We start from the raw sequence: 24,761 nt of genomic DNA on the forward strand, positions 1-24,761 counted from the left end.
CCAGTGAAGCAACTTAAAGTTAAGGCTTCAGTTATCTCATGAAGGAGGGATGAAATGAAAACCGGCGGGTGGGGGGGGTTACCACAGTGTTAAGGCTTATTCTATTTGTTTTACATTTCTGTCATAATGCAAAATAGTTGATTTTTGTTCCTAGAAGGTTCTGTTTGAATTCATTGTGTATTAATAATTAAGGTTTTTTTTGTAGTTAGAGAGGAATCCTGAGTGTGTTTAATATGCAGTCAGTTAGTTTTAAGTGGAGTTCTACGTGCTTTAAACACTGCAGTCTTAATCTGTAACGCATACTGATAATGAGGTACTGTGTATTACTCATTGTATTTCTAGTTGCATGGAATCTGTCAGTTAAGACTCTAGTTGACTGCTTTATTAGGAATGCACAGATTGTTTGATAGAGTCAAGGAGAGGTTAACATGCTGCACTTGTGGATTTGTACAGCATGTGGTTTTGTTTTCGTAAGCCGCGCTCTGATGGATTACCTGTGTTTTGCAGGAAAGACCGGAAGATGGCCTTAATCCAGCTGGGTTCTGTGGAAGAGGCCATCCAGGCACTCATCGACCTTCACAATCATGACCTAGGAGAGAACCACCATCTCAGAGTGTCTTTCTCCAAGTCTACAATCTAATGGCTCGCTGGGAACTGCCCCCCAAAAGACTCAGCCACCAGATTTTTTAACTCGAGTGATCGAAAACAATGAATGGACTTGATAAGTGCAGATAATCAGATTCAAAAACTTTAAATGAAAGGAAGACGAACTAAAAGAAGCCTTCAGACAGAGACTGAAGCATTCAGAGCCTAGCGGTGCCGCTGGGTAATTGTTGCAGTCTGCGAGTGAGCGATGCCTCGTTGTTCTGATGCAGATGGAGTAGCAGGACTTGGGGATTTATCGGCAAGCTTGCAGTCCTGTTCTCAGCGTTTGAGTAGAACTCCCACTCGGCCGGCTGTCAGAACATTACCCTTATGAGTCTGAACAAGCAGCTGCAACCCCTACTGTGTTCCAGGACTGCTCAAAGAGACAGCATCCTTTTAGTGAGAGTCATTGTATAGCGAAATCCAGGCTGTTTGCCGATGGGGTGCACAAATCAAACCTGCACAACAAGCCGGTTCTCCTTTATTTTTCTTGCTTTCTTTTAAGCAAGCTTTACAGAATGGGGAGGAGGGATTCTTGCACCTTAATAGCTCCAGTTACTGTGCAAAGGCTTTTCCATAAGTGATAGGCGTCTGTGAATAACTGGTAGTATAGAACATGTTTTATTTGCTTCTGCACAGGGGGTTTCTAAACAAAGATGACTTTACTTCCACCACCCATTCCACGTAATACCCCCATCAAAGGACAGAATTACAGACATGAGGAGTTTTTTTTCCTCTGGACCTACAATGGAAACTACAAATCATCTTCAAGACAATGCTGAGATACAAGGCCAGTAGTGACCTTTCTCTAACACTCCTGTCTCATCCAGTCTCCAGTTCTGCAGAGCATGGCTGTCTCAAATGCAACAAATGAATGTGAAAACATATCTCCTGAAAACTGTATATAGATGGGAAGCTGTCCTTTTATTTTATCCTTTTACCTAATGAATTTTTTGACTATCCTATGATTTCCAGATGTCAAAAGCAAGCTCTGAGTACTTACGCCTTGTCCTGGCTTTCAGTCTTGCTCCAGCCCTTTTCAGTCCTTTTTGTTCCATTCTGGGATCCAGCTCGTGAAGAGCAAAGTGGTTGTCCCTTTTGCCTTGCAGTTACACAAGCCTGTGTGAGACTGTAGGACTCTCTCACCAGACCAAGCATTGCAGTGAGTGATGGGAATTTAATGAACGGGTGAAGCTCTGGCCAGACCACTCATCCCAGTTTGGGATTTGTTGATAAATCCTGTTGGAAAAGGATGGAACCAAAAGCACCGTCTTTGCTGTGCCTGCATGGTCCTGTGTCAGGCAGCTTAGTTGTAGCCTTAACATTCCAAGGAGGGTTATTTTCATCCATCCCAGTAGCATAAAGGGAGAGGAACTCGACAGAGTTTCACCCTGACGTCAGCTAATGTTGTGCCGGTTTGATCCCCCGGAAAAAAACGCATATATATATTAATCGAAAGCAAGGCGAGGGACGCTGTCTCTTTCAAAAACGAAACTTTTCTGAAATGAAACAAGAGTGAGCGCTTTTTTCCTGAAAAGAAAATCTGAAAAAGTTTACAGTCTTAAATGAAACAAAACTATTCAGGTCTATGTATCTTAAGGATTGTCAAGATTTTTAAAAAAAGTTACTTATTTTTGGTAATTTGTTCTTTTTTACAGAAAAGAGAAAACATCTGAAACCTCATGGGGTTTTTGTACCACTATAATCACTCAAGAAATCATGGAAAACAAATCACATTTACTATGTATTTACTTAATTTCTTATTACGTGCCTTATTACGTGCGCATAATCAAACAATAGGTTTAGAAGTTTTACCTAAGATATCTTATGTACTATTTTGTGGGATTGGTGAGAGGGTTGGTTTATTTGACTTTATTTTCTGTTGTCTTGTAGGGTTATTTTAGATGTGTGTGTATATTTGGGGGTTTCATTACTAAATGGTCTTTGGAAATTGGGAAAGGCAGTTTATTTTTGGTGCTCTAAATCCACCTACTAGAGAAATTAAATTTAAGTGAAGTGTAAGGCGTGTGATGTAGGCTTCTTACCCTTATGTAGTCCAAGAAAGAAAAAGAGTTTTGATCTGAAACCTTTACAATCAGTTCTTGGATGCTGGAAAAAAAAAATTCTGTGTATTAGAAGGCTTCATTCCGTAACACTTGTAGATTTGCGCCTACTCTTTTGACCGGAAGAATGCAGCTGTCTTTGACAGTCAGGAGCCTTGTGAATGTTTTGTTAATGTGTAATCGAAATGTCATGCTTTGTGTGTCGGTGTGATGTTTGTGTAGCTGTGCACCAGGGCCTGAAGTTGCTGTTTTTTTTAGTTTGTGTCTCCTCTTTTCCCAGTTGTTTTTCCTCCAGCTGCTTTAAGATCAATAAGCATTCCAAAATGGGATCAACTGCATCTGTCCTAGCAAGGTGTTGGAGAAATCATGGGAACAATGTTCCTTGTGGATGAAGGCTGAATTGTAACAGCGCTCCCTTTTGTTTACAAGAAGTGTACAGATTCAAAGAAAATATTGTTCTTAGAAAATATTTGGTCCCTCACTAATTTCTTACAGGTGCATTCTCTATTTACTGAAACTGTTCCAATGACATACTGTATTTTCCCGAATGCTTGGAGAATCTCTGAAATGACACTGTACAAGACTGATTCGTCAGGTCATGGCTGCTTCATGGACTGAAAGAAGCGCAGAATATGCCAGTTTCTTTTTTTTTTTAGTTTCTCCTTAACTGTGCTCCGCTTGTTTTGAAATTTACTGCAGCAGTGTCCATGAGCGATTCCCTCCTTGTAGCGCAGGCTACACAAGGAACCAACACATCCGAGGTTGTAAAAGTAAAAAATGCAGTTCCAAAGTTAAAGTGGCACTTCCAGTTCCATAGGAAAGGAGATGAATTAACCTGTAACTTTGTACAGGGCTTTGATGGAAGAGGTACAAAGACAGTTGGTTAATATTGTATGAAACCGTGTTATCTAGATTCATTTATGGAACACGTTTTCACAAGGCTGGATAGCCAACCTTCTTGCCAGGATTGAATTCTTTGTGGACTTGGAATTTTTAATGAATTTCCAGATTTTACTTCTTATTGGAACTTTTTAAATTAATGAAGACAACGCTTAAAATAAGAAAATTATGTATGGTTTGTTTAGGCTAATGAAATCTCAATCCTGTATGTTTCAGCGAGGCCAATTCATTTTTTGTCCTTTTGCACTGAAAATACACAGCTGAGATTGCAAAGTGCAGTTTTCTTCATCTCAGATTGGTATTTTAAAAGGAAATGGCTTTAAAAAAGGCTGTTTTGTTGTACTCCAACAGCAATGATGTCTGAAAGAGTTTATGACAAATAGCAGCAATTGCAACCTTATTCTTAGTACAGTTTTCCCTCACAGCAGCAGGTCTGGCAACCACAGAACTTGCTTTCGCACTGTTTGCATATTGAGTTCTGCTCAAGGAAACTTTCAGAAGGCGCACAGCTTTTCCACCACTTTGTGACCGTTGTAACATTGTCTGGCTGCTGGTCGTTTAGTTGCGAATTTTTCACATTAGCTCTCGGATTTTAGTGCTCTCTCAAGGCTATTCAAGACTTTTTTTTTTTAAGTCTCAGGATCCAAGGCAGATAACTTTCTGTTTGGTTCATAATTAGATTTCATTATATGTGGAATTGGAACTTGTGGTATTTTATTTGTAATTTTCAAGGGATGAATCTTTAAGTTAACTGTTGATGGGTGTAACATGGACAATGGAAGCCCAACCCCTTATGTCCTATATACAGTACTCACGTATTTATCAACCAAGAAGGTTTAGAAGAAAGGATGGTGGGGGAAAACCTGTCCATGAAATAGAGGAGAATGGTGTTTGAGGCTTTGTCTCTTTCACACACGCTTTTCAGCCTGGTGGTGTGGGGGTTAACCTCCGTTGTCTCCCAGCTCCAGGGTCCCGTGTTCAACCCCAGCTTAGGAACCCCTGTTTGTGTGGAGTTCGCATGTTTCCTCTGCATTTTTGCTGAGTGCTCCATTTTTTTTCCCACCTCGCAAAGACAACTAGCTAGTTGAATTGCGCCTCTCCCGTGGGATTTTTAAGATTTCGTACTTGTGCCGGGAGTGTGTTCCCATAGAATCCAGTACTGGCCCTGGGACTAGAATGAAAGATGCCCAGTGAGCACCATAGGCTGAATTGTCCCCTTTTCTTTCTGGCTGTTCCGAGAGTGACCTGAGCTGTTTCCTCCCTGGTGTTAAGACCAGTCTATGAAATGTAAACATTTTGGATGAAGAGTCTATACAGGATCCAATTTGAATACTGTATCAGAAAGTTGTAGCTGCTTTGAAAGCAGTGGTTTTTAACTGATCTGGAATGGCGTTCCAACAATGATTTTTTATTTATAAAACAAAAACTTAATTAAGTACTTAATCTTAAATTTAAGGTTTAAATCTAAACCTTTTAGAAGAAATTTTACTTTCAACTCATTTGTACTTTCAGACTCTTGAAATAGCATCATTTCTGTTTGAAAGTGGCATAAGGAGCTGTGAAGACTGGAGGAAAACACTGCTTTTTGTACGATTACATTTAAATGATTATTACCACAGTGATTGTGATATGGTGATTGGTGCATATATGATTCACTTTTAAATTTATAGTAATTCTAATTTAGTTATTTGAAAAGGAAAGTGTTGAGTAAGTAAGTTTTTACAGAGGTAACATTGGCCCTGTAGAGCAGATTTCTTTTTATCTCTTGGTTTTTAACTGAGAGCAGCTGGGAGAATAGAAGCCCATTTTAATATACAAATAGACAGCCTATAGAGACAACTTAAACAGTGAAATTATCATGTGCTTGAAGTTCAACCACTCAGATAATACTGTTAATGTTTTTGGACATGACACAATGCTTATTAATTTTCTTTTGTGTTACATGAACTAAATAAAAATGTCTGCATTATCCATCCTATTGGAATATTTTGCAGGTACTGCACTCATAAGATTTTTTTCTGTAGTCTTTTGAAACAGTCGTATTTAATATTGTTTGCCTTAACATTTGACTCTGGCCCCTATCCAGTTGAATTTTAAATGAGGCCAATGTTGGAGGTTCCCTTTTTACCAGTTTGACATGAATATGGTTTGCTTTTTTAGTACAGCAAGGTGGTCAGAGAAACTTCGCAGTTGCACACAATCCCCCTGCTCAGCGATTAAACATTACGGTTAGAAATGACAGCGTTCTGGGTATGTACTGTGCAATACCAGTCCTTGAGAACTGAAATGCTGTTAGTACTGTGCAAACACTTTAGTTTCTTATTGAATGTTTATAAACATATTGCGCTCAAGAGTCTAAAACGTTCGTTCTATTTATACAACCTGCTGCTAAATCGGAAAGCCTCAAGCAAGACCTTGCTACCAACTGATGTTTTTCTTAAGAAGCCTACAACATGCGCTGGGTTTCAGGTGTCCCTAAGTTTTGCCGTTTGAGTGGAGCTAGCTGTCTGTTATTTCTCATCTGTGTGCTTTTGGGTTTGTAATGTTATTTACTGTATCTTATGTTACTCATTTCGTGTTTTTTTTTTGCCTGTTTTGATCTGCAGTGTGATGTAGATTCCCATTTGTTTTTTGTTTTAAAGAGGATGTGAAATTGGCTAAGGCTGCTGTCTGCCACTCTGCCTCATCACAGGCGTTTCGAGTTCATGTTTTATTTTCCTGCATCTAAAAGGGAGTCTTGCCTTATCACCAACCTTTCACTGGTTAGCTCCCGCAGTTAGTATTAATGCATAGACTAGGGAAAGCATATTTTAAGATAGGCATCTCCATTAAATCACCTGTTGTTCATTCTCCTGCATTTTAAAAAAGAAATCTCTGAAATCTCTTTGCCTTGTTAAGACTTCTTTTAAAGAGGAGAAAAAGCCAGTCTCCAAACCCTACTACAGACAAAGATGTCCGACTGTTGTGCTAACTTGTTCCATCTTCACTTTCTTAGAATTTCTTTGGACTTTCACATACAAGACTGTAACATTCTTGGATCTGTCCGATAGGTTGTCTCAGATCTTGTCTTAAACCAGGACAAAGCAGTTTGGCCTGGATTTTTTTTAAAACAAAATCAACACAGTAAATTGTTTTATTTAAGGGTTTTATACTGAAAAAAAACAGGACCAAAGTTTATGTGCCTTTTATTAATCTTATTTGTAACGTGTTTCCTCCTTCCTTGCTATCAAGTCGAGCAGAAATAGTACTTACGGTTTTAAATTAGAATGTTATAATTATTTGAAGTCCGTTATCCCTCAAAGAAGAAAAAAAATCCAGAGTATTTTTGGATTGTTTCTCATTCTTTCAGTTTATGTAATAAACAGTTCTTGATCTCAGTGCCTCTGCTGTCCCACAAGCTTTGAAACAGCCTTCCTCTGCCGAATAGGAGGAAGACACCATATCAAGCTACTTGCCTCAGAATAGACCACAATTCAGGTTTCAGGTGGCTCAGTGCAAACGGAATCAAAATTGTCTCCTAGTACAAACAGCAAAAGTTGTAATTTACAATTTCCTAATGACAGTCTTTCTCACAGACATTAGATATGGAGAAAACGGCCCTTTTGTACTTCCAGCTTTGTTGATCTTACTACCACAATAGGGGGAATGCTTAAATGCTTCACCTGCACTGACACTGCATGTCAGTTGAACTTGCCAACCCTTCCTGCCCAGTAGTTTGTGAAGAAAGTTGAAATTAGTTCCTTGAATATGTGAGTGATTGTAGTTGTAACTTGTAATTTGGCATGTAAAAAAAAATAGCTACTTGAGATTGTCATTTTTGTGTCTGTTGCTGCAATAATGTTACAATTCCAAAAAGTTTACAGTCAAATGCAAAAAGCTTTAAAGTATTTTTTTGTTACAAAAGTTAGATTATACTAATATATTGAAACCAAAGGAACATTTTGTGATTTGTTTATTAGGTGTATATTCGTGAGTAGACCTTACATTCATTTTGATTTTATTAACCGCATTTCAGTAGAGCGATTTACAATGCATATATCTGACAAAAACAGTGCAGGGTGATTCACTAACATAATTTTTATATTAAGTGGTAACTTTACCGATGTTGATTTCAGTGTAATGTTTAACAAGCACTCTACTTTCTGCATTCAAGATGGTGTAGGATGAATAGTTGAGTCCCAGCTTTCATGGCAGAGGCACAGGGAACTCGAACTGTCTTTAGGGACATGAGCACATTCAGACTTTCTTCATTTGGTTGTGAGCTTTGAAATTCCCTGTGTTGTTCCATTTATTTGAATGTTTTCGACAAAAAGGAAACAAAACGTTGTAAATATTTTCTTTTTGGGGGGGGAATCTGGCCAAAAAAAGGGGTTTTGGGAACAAGATTAAAAGCATAAATGCGAAACTGGTTTTTATATTTTAAATTATGGAAAGATAAACATCAATTGTCTTGTATATTTTGATAAAGCAACAGTACCAGCTTTCATTTGTAAAGCAGTTTGTGTGACATTGCCGGGGGGTGGACTCCATTTCTGTTGAGTTTATGTAATAAGATGCAAATAGAAGATGAAATATTAAAGAAACATATTTTCTAATTGCGCAGTGCATGGTTGAGTGGAGTTTCTGTATTTTGTACAAACCATTTCTTTTATGTTTTGTATTGCCTATTATTATTACTCAAGATTCTCTGCTTTTTTTCCTAACCAACTTTAATTGTAGCATGCCTTGAATAAATGTCATTACATCTGTACTTTCCTCAGTCCTCTTGTGTCTCTTGTCTTTTTTTCCTTGGATTTCATTGTCTTTTGTAAAACCTCCCTGTCTTCTTTTCGTAGCCTTTTCTTCTCCTTTTCCTGTTTAAGCCTTAAAACCCCTATAGCCCTACTGTATTATGACAAATCTATTTGTGTACATGAAATGCAACAGCAGAGCTCTTTGTACCTAAATGTTTCTCTTATCTGCAATATTTCGGGAGACCGCTCTCACCCTGTAATTTTCCTAAAGGCACTTTTTCTATCGTGCCGTATTCGGCAGCTGAACCCACCTGTGTCCATTGCAAAGTCAAACCCTTTTAGGTATGTTTTGTTTTGACTGTGCTGGTGACAGTACCACAGATTTCATTCAGCAGCTTGTTGTTTTACTTCTGTTGTCTCAGATTTATTATTTGAGATGTTATTTAATCCGAGCTGGGAAATTATTTTTTGTAACAGCCGGGGCTTTTGTGTAATTTTAAAATAGGCGTCAGTTTTCAGCAACTGGACTTGCCAAAGAGCAAAGGCCTCCTTGCTGAACTGTTTTGGCAGAAATGTTTTAATCATTACCTCTGAGAGTGGATGTGAATTCTTTAATAATACCTTTCCGCTGTTGAAAGGTTTTTTTACACCGTTATTGATATTGAATAATCCACCTCTCTTGTCTGGGCTGATAACTAACAATATTCGATAAGGTTAATAAGGTGACTATATTTGTTTTATCAATCTGCCAATTGTTTTTACACAGAACACTTACTTTGAATATAGATCCAAGTTCTTCATTTGTCACTATTGTACAGTGACACTTTATTTTTTCTTTCAGGAATTTCAGTCATTTCAATCTATAAAAAGATGCACACATTGTTTCTTTGTAATTTATTGCCATTGAGATATCCATTTATTTCAGTATAATTTTTAAAAGCAAGTAAATTAAAGGACATCCTCTTATTCGTATCCTTCCTATAACTAAACATTGATGCATGTTGATCGTAATTATTTTATGGAATTGCGCAAGAAATGCAGTTTAATTTTCATGCAATAATGTGTGTTCTTTTAGGTCAAATATACAATACCTAGGAATAAATGTGCGTAATACAACTTAATAGTAACTTATAATGACAAATACAGACAGTACAATTTTAGAACAAAATATTATCACACAAATACAGATGCCATTCATCAGCAGGTTTTGAATCTGCTATTTATGTAATTACAAGAAAGAGAACTTTCAGGTCCTGTTGATTTTGATTATTCCAGTATTCCCCTTACAAAAATTTAGTGATTTGTTAAACTTCAGTATTCTCATTTCTACAGTGTAGGGCCAGGCACATACACAAGCTTTATGGCACACATGTTAAGTTATACATGCAGTGTTTCAGTAATAGTAGTGCACAGTGACTTATATCAGCCCGTAATATGGTGTTTTATGTTACCTTCTGGCGCAGGTCCAGATGCAGTTGCTAATTTCATACTGAAGGGTACTACTCACTTTGATTGGCAGTTTGTTCCTTATCTCGCCTTCACAGCATATCTCCTGGTTAAAATAAAGTGTGGGAGCTTTGTAGGAGTGACAGTGGGTGTGTTACCCGACATCTTGTAAACAGGGTGATAAATTTCTGCTGCTATCTTATTCCCCCACACAGGGATAAAGACCACCTTGTGACTGTCACTAATTCTGACTGTGCCTTTTTAATGGAAATAGATATTCCTGGTCATATAATATTGCAAAGAGTAATCACTCAGTTTGGATTTAGGTATTTTCTTTTCTTATGTGTAAATATACCAAAAGCTAATGATTTCTGGATTTTTGATCTATTTTAAAAGTCCTGAAATATGACCATTGAAACTGCCTGATAAAAAGAATCAATTGTTTCCTGATCTCTGTGCCCTAGGCTGGACATATCATCCTAGCTGAGCCCAAGAAGGTTAGAAAGCAGGGCATCCACAGCAAAACGGCTGCATTCTCATCTCGCAAGAAAGCCACTGTTGAACATGCAGTGTAAAGAAGTTATCTTGCTGGTACTTTGTGAGCTCTCAAGACTGCCAACACTATTCAGTCAGGAAAGCATTGATCACTGCAAATGAAGTTCTGGAATGGCTCCTGTCCCAATAATCTCAGTTGGACCCACTGTTAAGTGTTCAGTTTGGGTATAATTGTACATGTAATCACCACGGTTGCTGATATCTATCGTGGCGGTCTACAGAAAACCTCCATCACCGAAAAGAACTTGGCTCCGCTGCTGGCACGTCCACCTGTGATAGCTTAGTCCAGGCTCCAGCCTACCAGTGGCACCAAGTCATTGCTCTCTTGATAAATAAGGGTGTGTTTGTCTGCTTGGTTTTCTTTCTTGATTTTCATTAGTGCCTGTCAGTCAGTCACAACTCAAAGGTGAATTTATCAATATTATATCAAACACATTTAATATCTAAGTTTTGTCTACTTTGTTTTTTTTCTAACATACAATGACAAGGTGAGCTGTGTTTCCTTCTAAGGTTATCTGAGACCTTCAGAGTCGTATGGCAAAATTAACAAGGAAGTTGTTCACAGGAATCCCTGCATGAGGTGTCCTGGATTTAGAACACCAGTGTTAAGTGTAGCTCTGAGGAAGGAAAGTCAGTTTCTCCTCGAGATATTAATGTTAGATCATACATCTTACATTTTACCAGAACAGATGGGCTTTATTCCCCGAGAAATATCTGACGTTTGAGCTGTCCCAGTGAAAATGTTCTAATCTCTGATCTACAAAGGCCGATCTTAGTAAACTTTTAATGAACCTTCACTTGCCTGCCAATCAGGAAGAACCACCACTTTACATTACATAAATAGATGTTTCTTTCAGTTGATAATAAATATATAATAATTCACTGCCCAAAACATTAAGACCTCCAGCTAATTGGATTCGTTGGCTTCAGGAGCGTGAGCTGAACGTCCATCACTTTACCAGAACACCTACTGGTTTCAATCCTACTGAAAGCTGGTGAAAATGCTGTAGGGAGCGCTTCAATTCCATAGTCTTGGGTGAATCAAATTTTGGAAGAAAGGGTTGCAACTGACCTGCACATTTTTAAGAATTTGAAATAGGTGGCATTTCCTATTCACGCTTGCACTGGCTCAACATGTCATAGCTGGGATTTCCTAACGTTGTAGTCAGTGAGAAAATGTGTGTATACATGTACTGTAAAAGTTATCAGTCTCAGAGGAGGCTGAATTGGGTTTTACACATTTAAAACTGTTAAAAATAACTTTTCTACGAAGTAAAAGAAGGAATTTGTGTGCAATTTTCACACACAATTTTTAAATCATTTAAACCTTGTGCAAAAAACAATTTCTTTTACAGTCTATATACAGTACAGAGCATGTCTGTTATTCAATAAATACATAGAATACTGCAATCTAAAAGATTCCTCAGGACTTCACAGAGGAAATAAGTCACTTTTTGTTTCAGAGATTATGGTTCTACTTTTTAAGTGTTTTCAAAGCTGAATAAAAAAACGAGCTTTGCATTAATCGTTGTCATGGTGTTTTTCACTAAATAGATTGCATTAAAGTATGGTATTCTTTAAGGTTAGCATTTATATTGTAGTTACCTTAGCTCACTTAGCTAAATGTGTATTAGCAATTAATAGTTGGAAGAATTGCAAAAGACTAAGTACTGTACATAGGCATTAAAGCATTTACTAATCACGGATGCATGCCCTTAGATGTGCATTCATTAAATTAAATACGTAATGTTCATAAAAGAAATCTTCAGTGTTAAAAATGGAATTCTGGCTTACAGTATATATTGCAAAGTAACAACAAAAGGTTTATTTCATGCTGAAAAGAGAAGAAAAGAAACAACATTTTGGCTGTGGAGCCTTCTTTGGATGTGTGAGACATCCGGAGAAGGCTCCACAGCTGAAAAGTTTTCTTCTTTTCAGCATGGAATAAACCTATTACTTGTTCCTTTGCAGCCTACGCATGCTGACACAGCTCCCTACTTGAGCTACAGTATATACAGGCAGAGGCAAATGTTTCACACTCAGACAGACCAAATATAACTCTTTATCAGTTCTTATCAGAACATACAAATGCAGTTTACGCATGTGGATGTGACCTCAGAAGTTTCTGAGGGGGTTGAGGGGGAGTGCACATGCAGCACTGAAGTTAGAAAGTGTCAACGCATACTGTGCCTCTGACCTGCAAGTTTTCGACTTCCCCCGAAAGCCACTTATTACTGGCACTTTCTTCAAGAGGACGTGGACTTCGGTTTGCTGGAGCTACCTGTGGGCAGCCTGTTCCCAATCCTGGTTATCAAAGCTAGACAGGGGCAAGGAGTCTACAGACAGGAAAGGGGGTGAGATGTGGATAAAAGGAAGAGTCTTCCTGCAAGAGAAGCTGAAAGAAGTCAAGAGATGAGTCTGATCATGTCACTCAGGAGAATTGCAATGTTGTCAACTGCCTTTGTACTATTCCTCACTTGTCTTCAACTACAGATCTATGACGGTGAGTCCTACATTACTCTACATCTCGGCATCCAGCCGAAACTGATATTATTGCGAACTTGTACAATTCATGTATTGATCAATTTTTGATGCTGTAGATTTGAATTGGAAAATACATACCAAAATATGTTTTTTTTCTTTTTACCATTTATATTGCATTCTCTGTTGAGATGTAGTCTGGTCTTTCTTATTTTAATTTAATTTCAGACTTGATGAGAAAAATAACACCATGAAGGAAATCTCACCATGATACAGCAATAGTTAGCACATGGACAATAAAGTAATGCAGTGTTAGCCAAGGAGTGCATTTTCTAGTTTAAGTTTTTTTCTGGTAGATAACTTCAAATGCCCAAGCACTGCCCAAAAAGAAAATGTATTACGTAACACAGGCTTAGCTTAACGTGGAAAGTAAGGTTTTGAAATTTGCAAGTAAAATGAAGCATTTTGCCATTCTAAGCTTAAAACCTTTTCAAAACATTTGACATTTCAGGTTTTTCAAATAAAAATCTGAAAACGTGACATTAATGTAGCAAACTGTTAAAAAGTGAAATACCCACATAATCCATTCAGAAAGAGTCAAATATGACTTCAATTTAATTTGTTGTGGCATCATGATTCTGGAGTTTTTATGTCTGCTCTATGGAGATCCATATTAAAATATTACTGTAAATGGCAATTTTATGGAAATTCCTTGTAAGGCTCCTAAACTTCCCGTGTAATAGTTATATCAATACATCAATACATAATTTTTTATCAACTTGATACAGAATTCTTTTGAGTGTGACAATATGTTGTTAGATATTCCGTATTCATTTATTGCTAATTTATTTCGATTTTATTTCTTATAAAAAAACATTATTTCTGACTAAACAGCTCTTTCTAGGTGATCAATTCATAGTGAAGAAATATAGGAAATGTCACTGAATCAAACAGTCCTACAGTAGACTTTCAGTTCTTCTGTAGCGGTTCCCAGTCATAGTCCTGGGGACCTGAACACATGCAGGTATTTGTTCGACTTCAGCACCCAGTTAAATAATTGAAATCTGAATAGACCAAAAAATTAACTATTTGATAATGAACCTTAATATGAACTATTTAATTATTTTCAGATCCTAAACTTGTTGAAGGTTGTCTTTTAACAATTGCATTTCATAAGTACTGTACTTTAATGTCTCCAATCTCTGAGTAAAGAAAACTTGTAAAGGTTCCAACCAAGTAACGTGTGAATTTTTAAACTAAATTTAAGGAAACCGCTCAGCTGCATTAAAAACTCCCAAGACCAGGGCTGACAACAGAGGTCTAATTAGTTACATTTCAGGCAACGAGCCAAAATGAGATCTGTTCAGAAACTAGAAATTGGTACAGGGTTAATGCCAATTGCAAACCCCATATAAAGAGCTCAAAGCAAATTTACAAATATGCCTCAGACAGTAAAACAAAAATCGATTAGTCAGTGATTGAGAACTCAGCTGGAACAAAAACTAGCAAACTATGTTTGTCCAACACCAAGTTTGGGAGCCACTAATCTAGACCATTTGTCTCAATCTGTTTACTCTTGATTTGACTTTACATAATCATAAATCCTATGGAAGCTGTGTATTTAATTGGCCTTGAACCAAACTGAACAGAAACCGTAAACAACAAAATAAAGAAGAGCATTCTTCTTGTTTCTGAAGCTGTAGCAACCAGTGACACCCTGGATGTATGCAGCAGTTGCCACATCAATGCCACGTGTGACCCCAGGAAAGATGGGACTGGTGGAAAAATGTGCAACTGCTTGTGGGGTTTTATGGGGAATGGAAGAACACAGTGCATAGGTAAGAATCTTTTCTGTCCAGTACTCTTTTTACTAAGAAACTTAAATGGCAATGTAAAACCCATAAGCCTCAACAGTTTGAATTGCACTAAAGTAAAAAGGATAGCATTTGCAACTTTTCTGCTTCAGAAAAGTCTTAGCCAGGTCAGTTGTGTGTAATGGTTTTTAAAACATTTTCATTGAACAAGTATTGGGGAAAATAAAATGAAACATTAACTTGCTAACTACAAGATGGGACTTTCTTCCTCTTCTCTCATGCTCACACTATGCAGTTTTTAGCATGACTGAAAACCAACTAGAGAACATCTATAAGGCAAACGTTCTGCACAGTAAACAATAGCTTTTGCAGAGAAAGTGTGAGTTTACTGTATTACTGTAAATCAAAAACAGTAGGTGAGCACAAGTATAAGTCAGTAATGAAATACATTAAATCTCCATTAGCATGAACATTCTGACAGTGCAGCATAGTGGATAAATCCCTGGTCTCGTAACTGGTGGGTTGTGGGTTCAAATGGGTTCCCCTCTGCAGACACTGCTAATGTAGCTTGAATGAGGTACTTTAGCCCAGTTGTATAAGTGGGCACCATCATCGCTGTAGGTAAATATCTGTGTTCCCATTTGAGGGAAGAGTTACATCCATCTGTAGTCCAATCAACACCAAGGAAATCAGGATCCGACCCAATTAGTTGAAGTGACTCAGATATGGAAATTACCTGCTGACCATCAACATAAATTGATCCCTATCTCATAAGTATAGCTTTGTGCACTCCTATATACAGTACATTGTGTGTATTTACACAGCTGTTATAATGACAATGAAAATTACTTTTTACTCAAATAAAAAGGAGAGAAACAATCCAATTATTTTTGCTGCACCTGACTGGTGTGTTAATAGAAATGGCAGAATGATTCGGAAAGAAAGCATGCTGGTACTACTTGGTATCACCTTGAATCTCCAATTGGTACATATTGACTAAGAAAGTCAGTTTTGGCACCAGCTCAAAATCTAGGGTCCCACAGGGGTTGGCAACCAAGAGTGGAAGATATGTTAAAATACTGGCTCAAACTAGAATATCCTGGTATATTAGGGCTGTGTGACGATTAATGGTTATATTGTCATCAATCAGTACATTTGCCCTGGAAGGCAGTTCTATCTTTAGATATCCTCTTAGTTCACATACTGTACCTGATGTTTTGTATTTACAGATAAGGATGAATGCCAAATTGGAACCCACAAGATCTGTGGCGAACACACTGTATGCCATAACACGTATGGGAGCTTCTACTGCACGTGTCAGCATGGCTACAGCCCTACAAACAACATGCCTGTGTTCATTCCCAATGATGGAACCTTTTGCCAAGGTATAGTTGTACTTAATGTTACAGTATATACACCAGTCTATATACTGTATATATAGCAGTTATATACTGTATACAGTAACTGCCTGTCATTGCTGATGTCTCTGAATGGATATATTAAGGTAACAATAACAAATGGATCATATATACCATAGTGTGTCTTATACTGTCTAAGAAAAAGCTTGGACCTGTACATATTACCTTAGTGAGAAGAAAAATGATTTCTACGGTATTACAGGTATATCAAAAGAAAAACATGCAAAAAATCAACTTACTTTATTACTACAGAATGGTGTTTTGAAGTTTATAAATAAGTTTTCAGTTTATAAAAACATTTTCCCACATGGGCAATAAATTAATGTAGAATGTTACAACTGAAATGCACCACACACTGTTTAATTTTTTGTTGTGCGTGTGTGGCTTAGTATGGAAAAGAATGAGTTGTATATGCTCTTATTTGGTTGCTTTGGATATTCTGGAAACCTACAGTATGTCAGCATACAGAGATGCAATTTCAAACATTAACAACCTTAAAAGCCCAATTTTACCATTGCACTTCAATGTAAACCAAAGTTTCAAAGTATTGAAAATACAGTAATTCGTGTATAACACAAACTAAACATGACAGTGTCATGCCCTCTGCAGCCAGAGGGCGCTCCTACTCTGTCCTGTCCCTTGTTTCCTGTGCTTGTCTCTCCTTCTGGTATCTCTCTCTCTCTGGGGCTATATATTTCCGGGTCTCTTATTCTGCTTCGTTCAGCATTGACGTTCAGATGTCCTGAAACCCGCTTAGCACCAGGTCGCCCCACGTCCGCTACCTGAGGGCATAGGTTTCTATACGGCATTTCCTGAACAGCTGATCCCGGGCTAACCCCCATCTCGCCGCTACGCATAGGGTCTTTTACGCTATCCTGCCATTCCACGGTTCGTCCTTTCCGACATCCGTGACAGATAGAATGATCTTTTTTGATCAACAAAAAGTATTCATATGCAATGCCGTACAGGCATGGCACAATGTCACGTAATTGACAGTCGTACAATTTTAGAATTTAAAACTTGAGTTCAACACAATGTATCTATGACAATATGGAGAAATCCAAGTCTTAGGTGAAAGGGGTCATCCCTATCAACAGATTGTAGTCTGACTTTCATTTCACCCAGTTCCATATAGAAGAGCCTGGATAGGGTTTATGAACCTGTTACTCCCTAACAATAGAAATGGTTGAGGAAGAAAACCCCAGACTTTCTAATAGTGATTTGTACTACCTCTGACTAATAAATTCACTGTATGTGAGAGGGGATGATCCAGTAGAGATCTTGAGAATGTCCTTGCTGCAAATAGAGGTATTCATGTTTCTTCAAAAACAATAAGATTTGTACATTAGAAAATTGAGTTTTTGACTGTTGTAACATAATCATTTATTTAGTTTGTAGCATTTATGGTAAAACATTGCAACAGGTAACTAAGGTAATTTGTTCATGAAGAAAGAAGTTAAGTGAGATGTCTGCTTTTGTTATGAATATTTGTTATCAACTGGTAAACAGCAGGATGCAGGCAGTCCACCTACAGTATGTATGCCATCAATTACTGGGGCTTGTAGCATCACTAGTGAAAAATAAACTATCCATCACCATCTACGTGCTCAATCCACTTGGGTTGGGTTATAGGAATGCAGCAACAAAGGTGATTCAGGCTCAGTAAGGATTTGAAATGTTATTTAATGTAGGGAGATTCGGCATCAAAGCCCTAAAGCATGAGCTTTGGCTGTAGTTCTGGTCACCTCTGTCCTTGATGTGATCTTCTCTGTTTCACATGACCCACATCTTCAGCAGAAGAAGTATTATTAGCAGGTGGCTTCAGTAACTGTCTGTTGAGAAGGATAAAGTTATGGTTTTGCTTCTGGTGCTGGAGATTTTGCAGAGGGGCACTATGAGAGTGTAGTGCTAGTATGAGATGGGAGCTTGCATGCTTGTGGTGTCTAGTCACTTAACTGACACACACACATTTGCCCTGATCTCTCTGTTAACCTTATCAACATCAACCTTTCATACTTTCCTCCAGACAATTGTGGTCTTGGATGCTCTGTTTACAGGCCCAAGAGTATTTTCAAGGGGGACTGTGTGCCTTGGGTTAAGTAATGAATGAGAAGAGAATAATATACTGTAAGCTGGAGGACAGTGCATCCTGTGGCCTGCTGTTCACTTGTTCTTCCTGTCTTTGTTTCAGATATTGATGAATGTCAGGTGGAAGGCATTTGTAAAGACGGAGGGCTGTGCTGGAACGTGCCAGGAAGTTTCAGCTGCAACTGCTCGGAAGGATACAAAATACGAAACGGAACAGAGCCGTTTCATCCAGCTAAAGACGGTGCTTTCTGTGAAGGTAAACCGGCTGCAGGGATTTCATGTGTCACATTCACATTTAAGATGGTCTATACTGTACAGTATATGTTTTAGCAGGGAAAAGGTCTGCTGAGCTAATGCAGTAAACTACATCTCTATGGAGATGTACTGTAGATGGTCCAAAATATTTTGTAAAGTTCTGTTAAACTGGATTTTTCACTCTTTGTGTGCGAACATGTTTAATATACGGCAATTATATTTTTTTCCAATGTAAAGATGTTCATTAATGCCGTTTATAAACATATTACATGGGAATTTAGCTTTAAACCTTAAAAAGTGATATTGAATGTCTCACCTTTTAGTTAAAAAGTAAGCAATATTTTGCCTTTTTATCTGAATAATCATTATTATTGTGAAACAATCTATTGATACTATCATTAATTAATGTCCTACAGTATATAGTCCCCCATAGTTTTGTATTTTTCCTTACAGTTTTTGTTTTTCTTTCACCTGCACCTGGTCAATTAGAATGGAAACTTCTTTAATATATCCTGATTAATGGTTGAATAAAGGTCTCTTTCAATTTAAGACCAATATTCTTGGATAATATGTTGGGTAGTTTTGAATTAAAGGATTAAGTGCAAAAACTGATAAAAAAGAAGATAGTTGATAAATAGGGAGATCAATTAAATTACAGGAGTGAATTGACATGAGTAACTAATGGCTTAGATCCCCGAAGCCCAGTGTTGGAAAGCACTGCTCTAGATGTTCACGATTGTCCATAAAGATATAACCTGTACAGCCGCTGTGGTATTCTCACAGGTTGTTGTAGGGATGCAAGGAGTCACAACACAGTCCAGTAATTTAGTTTAACGAAAATGGTGTTTCCTGGAGAACACTAAAGGTGTATTTCCCACAGTGGTACAGAGCGTTTTGTAGTCCGAGTCCAACCATGTGATCAGTATGAATGGAGGTTTAAGAGTCTGCATTCCACTTATGGTCCAGTGGCTATTCCTGATGATGCAAAGCAACAAGTAAAGGTTTATTCCATGCTGAAAAGAAACTAAACCTTTCCAGCATACGCATGCCGACGCAGTTAGCTAGTTGAACTACTATTCCTGATGTTAGCCCACCTTTCAGCTATTTCTGAGGTGTCGCATACAACAGCAGGTGCCTGTTTAAAATTCCCTCAAGGCAGGTCAGGGGCAATAGCCCCAGGCCAGAGTCTGATTTCTGCATTGTAAAGCCTCCTGCAATACACCCGACCATTCTCTAGGGATCTGTACACATAACAACCCATGATGGCTGTCAAAGTATGGGAGGCTTTAGTACAGAGTTTTACAACTAGCAGACTTTTCCATAGGCTATTTAGCCTGCTTCTTCCACACAACCCAACTGCTGCACACCCTTTATACAGTATATACAAAACACACCAATACTTAAATCCACATAACAATGTGCTCTTCAACCCATCATCAATAGTGTAAATAATTAACAAATTGACACCCACTGAAACATCCAGTGATCATAGAGGCGCTTTGGTGGCCTCTAGTGGCAGATGTGCTGTTATTGAAGCCCCTTTCTAGGCTGGCTTGTCACTCCAGCCTTTCATCTTTTCTGTTCAGCAGCCCCTTGTAGCCAATCACGACCTGTAGGCGCTTGAGGCTGTCTGAACTGACACAGTAGCCAGATCTGCCAGCCCCCACCTGCAGCAATACACCAGAGGCACGTGTACAAACAGTCATGCCTCTTGTTTGACCCTTCTTTCCCATAGCACCACACAGTGAGAGAAATGCCCTGGTCTGTGACTGCTCCGAAATCCTTGTGAATCATAGGACAAACCGCTTGTTGGTCTTTTCCAACTACGATGGGCAGAAGTGATCACTCCTTCCAAATCCCCTCACCCCTTCCATGGCAGGCTCTTGGAAATCTTCCACAGGACGACCTGCCACAGAAACAAATGTTCTGATTCAGGTGTCCATGATTGTTTGCAGCATGCAAATACATAAACAGTCAAAAGCATTTAGAATTGTGGACTTAATGGTACTGTCAGTCTTTAACTCACTATCTGAAATATCTGCTCTGTTCTGTAACCTGAGGTGAAATTGTGGCAACAAAGATCGGTGGCTCCATCTGATTCCATTGCCTCACAGCTCATAGCTTTATATTCAATAAAAACAATACATACATATTTCTTATCTACAGGTTCAAGCTATACTTATCAAAAGCAAGGGTTACTCTGGTGCAAGGGTTTCAGTCGTCTGTTATTTTTTATGCATTCTGCGCTTTTATTTGCACAATTTGAAAACAAATAGATATTTGTTTAGTAGAAAAGATAAAGGTAATCTGATTTTCAAGCCTTTACTCTGAATATTTCAACTAACTTCTGGCCTTGTGAGCACTTGATTTGCCAATTTCTGCTGCAGTACTAAGGATACGTCCATCGTATCCTCAAGAGTCGAAAAGCAGATACTATTCTCTCCTCCAAACAACCAAACCTTCTTCGTTCTTCATGGCAGGTTTTGCTAGCTGTGAGTGTCCAACCATGAGCATGTCATGTCATGTCATTTGCCAAACCACTTTATACCATACATTAAAAGAACAAATGTTGACTGTGAAACCTTGTTGATGGAAATCCTTTCGGAAAGCTTTAAAAAACCCAACGAAGGTAACGCCACATGTACACTAGCTTCTTACAGTACATGTGTTGGTCAGTGTCCACTTGTTAGTTCCCATGTGTTGAAATTGTGCTAAATTTCATATTTCTTTGACTCATAGAGGTTGACTGTGGCAATCCCCCAATTCTGCCTCATACTTCTATGGTATGGAACAGTACAAGACTGGGAAGCATGGTGTATTATAAGTGTGTTGAAGGATTTTACAATGCAGGAGGAAGGTATGCCTCAGCTTGTACGACCAATGGTTATTGGAACCATACCTCTATAGTATGTAAAGGTAATGATTATTTTGTCATACTTCTTCATTTTGTTCCAACAACTTATCCAAGTTATACGATTTGTGATGTGAATTGCATTGGACAAAAGGACGATGTTTCTATGATCGATGTTTCTGTGCTGAAATTCTAAGTGTCAGTTCTAAGTGTCATATTGCTTTGTTCCTAGAGATTGACTGTGGTGAACCTCCAGTTCTGCCACATGCAATTCAGTTATGGAACGGCAGCACAAGACTGGGCAGTGTGGTTTACTATGAATGTGACGAAGGATTTTACAATGCAGGAGAAAGGAATTTTTTGGTGTGCGACTTAAACGGTTATTGGAACCATACCTCTATAGTATGTAAAGGTAATGATTTTTTGGTGATATTTAATGTTTTCAAAACCTTTATTGAAGTTCCCAAATTGGTGACATGCTGCAGGAAATTAACTGCCTATTTTTTTATTCTTCACATAAAAAAGGCAGAACTCTTGTGCCTTCTGATAGAGGATGCTGTTTGTAAACATTACTATTTCAGTAGGCATATACAGTACCACAAACTCTGATGAAAACTCAAATAATCTACAGTCTCAAAGTATTTCACCATTTAACCTTCAGTGGTAACACAACTTAACCCCAATCCTTGTTCCTGATAAATTACTTTCTTATGACTTTCTTTCATCATGGTAATACAATAATAACTCTCATACTGTAGTCTATTTTGGTAAACTATGTAGCAATGGTTAATTTTGTTCAATAGGCATATTCTGATATTTCCGAAAGGTGTTTGTGACTTTAGAGCTATATTCCAGTAGTTACTGACTCAAGCCTGGTTTACAGTAAGTCATTTTCAGATTGTGACTGGGATTCCCCCAAGTGAGCAACACACAATTAACCAAGGGTAATGGGCATTGTAGGCCAAGGTTTCGTTGCCTTCCCATATAATAAGCATGGGACCTATCTACAAGTTTTCAGCAATGCCATTCGGAGATTGCCATTTCTCCAATTGGTGCTAACTGAGTGTTCACAGTTGACTTTATTACCCTGTGTCTGGTACAGGGTTTGCAATGGTAAGCTATCTCTGATTCCATGTTTGATTAGTATAAAATCAAAAATAATTGGAGATTCCATTTTCTCTGACTGACGGATATGTTTCAGAATATTGAAAACCTGGTTTGAAAAGCCATGTCCTTAACAGGGAATAACAACGCAGTGTTGATTTTCTCCATAGAGATTGATTGCAGCGAACCCCCAGTGGTGCCAAACACTACAAGGCTGTGGCATGGAAACTCAGGGCTGGGCAGTGAGGTGTATTATAATTGTACAGAGGGATTTCACAGTGTGGGAGGAAGAGGTGTCTCTGTTTGCACAGCTAATGGTTATTGGACACATGTCTCTTTGCTGTGTAAAGGTAATGGCTTTATTTTTCGATACTTCATGCACCTCTTTCTTCCTTTCATTACCTGTGTTTTTCCACGCTTCATCTCGGCATCACCTCAGCTTCTCACAACTGTCATGCAGAAAACGTTTCATGGGGTATTTTAAAAATGACCTGAAAAAATGTTACACTTCAAACAAATGTTGAAAAACATATTTAATATTTAATATTTCCCTGTTATGCTTAATGAGTTCAATTAAGGAATGATTTTAAATGTAAATGTTCTGACATTCTGGTAAGGCACTCCATCCTTTTTGGACTTACCCTATATTTGTGTGTATACTGATTGATTTTGATCGTGATAAGTAGATATCAAAATCCAAGGGCTTCTATTTGTTTTTGCTCTATTGATAGTACAGGAATATAGGGATGTCTGTCCCCATTAAAATATTTTTGCCACTAAAAGTAAAGATATAGTTAATTTCAATCTATGGTTCAACCAAAGGTGTTCTTCAAGCATTTTTTAGAAAAGAACTTTAATGTTATTTGCATATATAGTACACAAATTGAATGCTGTTTTGACAAATGAAAGACTTGAATAAACATGTTGCAAAACTATTGTACTACCTTGCTTTGCCATGTTGTGGTGAGGATGTGGAGGCATTTGAAGAATAGTCATGCATAATTAGCCACAGGGGTATAGCTCCCTGGGAGGTATACAAATAAGTGCTTGCACTTAACCAAGTTAACAGCCAGCTTCAAACTTTACCCAGGAAAGGTACTTAGTTTTGAATGCTGTGAAATACTGAAAGGAGAAGACAGCTATTTGTGAAGACCCATCTCGGAAATAAAGTACCGCTTTAGCTTGGTAGGGCTGTGGTAGGCTATTTGCCCTGTAATCGAGGAATGCCCACAGAGACAGCAGTCATGAATGGAGATGATAGTCAGCAAGTATACAATATGGATATCACCCCATGAGCAGGACAGAGGAACAAAAGAAGGAGTTGCCTTTGTTTGATGCAACATCGATGCTGACCTAAACGAGGAACAGTAGTCATGTGTGAAGAAACATTCATCAAAAATGAATTGATGAGCTGAGAAAGCTACAAGGGAACAACAAGGAAGGAAGACCACAGAAAGGCAGTTTCAGAGAGAGTGGTGTGACAGACCCCCCTCTTAATTCAGGCGACTACACCTTAGTGACCCCAAGCAGCTGAGCAATTTAAAATACAAAAAGAATGTCCCGGTATGGATAAATAAAGATGGTAGGTTTTATTTGTGAGTTCTATAACTAAAAGACTATGAAAAGCCCTGTGCATTCACAATCCTCAATAATTACACCACTGTGAGCATATGGAATTTCACCATTCAAGAGTAAAATATTTAAGTAATTGACACCCAATGAGCATATTTGCAACTAAAAGAACCCTCTTCATGGCCTATGTAGCCCATTGTTACTGCAGTCCTTCAAAAGACGGGCCTGCCAGAAGATGTCACCACTGGAGAGCACGGCCTGCCTGTATTACCTCCCCAGTGGTAAACCTACATTTTAAAACCATAATCCTGGAAGGGATAAGAGAAGAGAGACAACCTCCAGAAGAACAAAGAAAAGGTGTCTGGTTCTGGAAGCAACACTCAGTGCCTAAAGCATGGGAGATTTAGGATTGGCAGATCAGGAAGTACAGTCTCCAAGAGTAACAGAGCCCAGGGACTACAGGAGAAAATCCATCCACAGGTCCACAGATTCAGGACAGATATTGAGTCGATGTCATTTGATATTCATTGCTGCAGAAAATCATGTAGCATTTCCAGATATAGCTGACATGGATCTGAACTTTTAATTTTTGATTTTTATATTTGGCTATATTTACTCTTTTCTATCCACAAGACATGTTCATCTAGTTACAGGATCGAAGGTTTTTTTTCAGTTTTTCCTCTAGTTAACCCAAAGTGATAAATGGCACCATACTGTAATGGTCTTTTAACTAAAAACTATATGGAAAAAAAATCTGTATTAAATCAATGATCCAGTAGCTTTCTACATAATGTGAAGTTCAGTGCATTCAGGTGTGATGTATGTTTTTGTGATTT

General features: G+C 38.1%; 2 protein-coding genes across 11 annotated transcripts in view; both read left to right on the forward strand.

Annotated features, from left to right (window-relative positions):
- ptbp3 (polypyrimidine tract binding protein 3) overlaps window positions 1-8,370 on the forward strand; it is a 92,430-nt gene extending 84,060 nt beyond the window's left edge. For all 4 annotated transcript variants that reach the window (XM_015362687.2, XM_015362691.2, XM_015362697.2 and 1 more), the window contains one exon: window positions 508-8,370. In XM_015362687.2, the coding sequence (XP_015218173.2) occupies window positions 508-640 (133 nt within the window). In that variant the 3' untranslated portion in view covers window positions 641-8,370. The remainder of the gene's footprint in view (window positions 1-507) is intronic.
- A 4,106-nt stretch (window positions 8,371-12,476) lies between these two features.
- The window catches only part of susd1 (sushi domain containing 1), a 32,198-nt gene continuing 19,913 nt past the window's right edge, over window positions 12,477-24,761 (forward strand). For 2 of the 7 annotated variants that reach the window (XM_015361337.2, XM_015361346.2), the window contains exons 1-7: window positions 12,477-12,845; window positions 14,521-14,661; window positions 15,867-16,022; window positions 18,247-18,399; window positions 21,138-21,314; window positions 21,482-21,661; window positions 22,524-22,703. In XM_015361337.2, coding sequence (XP_015216823.2) covers window positions 12,755-12,845; window positions 14,521-14,661; window positions 15,867-16,022; window positions 18,247-18,399; window positions 21,138-21,314; window positions 21,482-21,661; window positions 22,524-22,703 — 1,078 coding nt within the window. In that variant the 5' untranslated portion in view covers window positions 12,477-12,754. The remainder of the gene's footprint in view (window positions 12,846-14,520; window positions 14,662-15,866; window positions 16,023-18,246; window positions 18,400-21,137; window positions 21,315-21,481; window positions 21,662-22,523; window positions 22,704-24,761) is intronic. The other 5 variants (XM_069187352.1, XM_069187353.1, XM_069187350.1 and 2 more) reach the window with 4 other exon arrangements.

This window comes from Lepisosteus oculatus, chromosome 3 (genome assembly GCF_040954835.1).
Source record: "Lepisosteus oculatus isolate fLepOcu1 chromosome 3, fLepOcu1.hap2, whole genome shotgun sequence".
NCBI classification, from domain to species: Eukaryota; Metazoa; Chordata; class Actinopteri; order Semionotiformes; family Lepisosteidae; genus Lepisosteus; species Lepisosteus oculatus.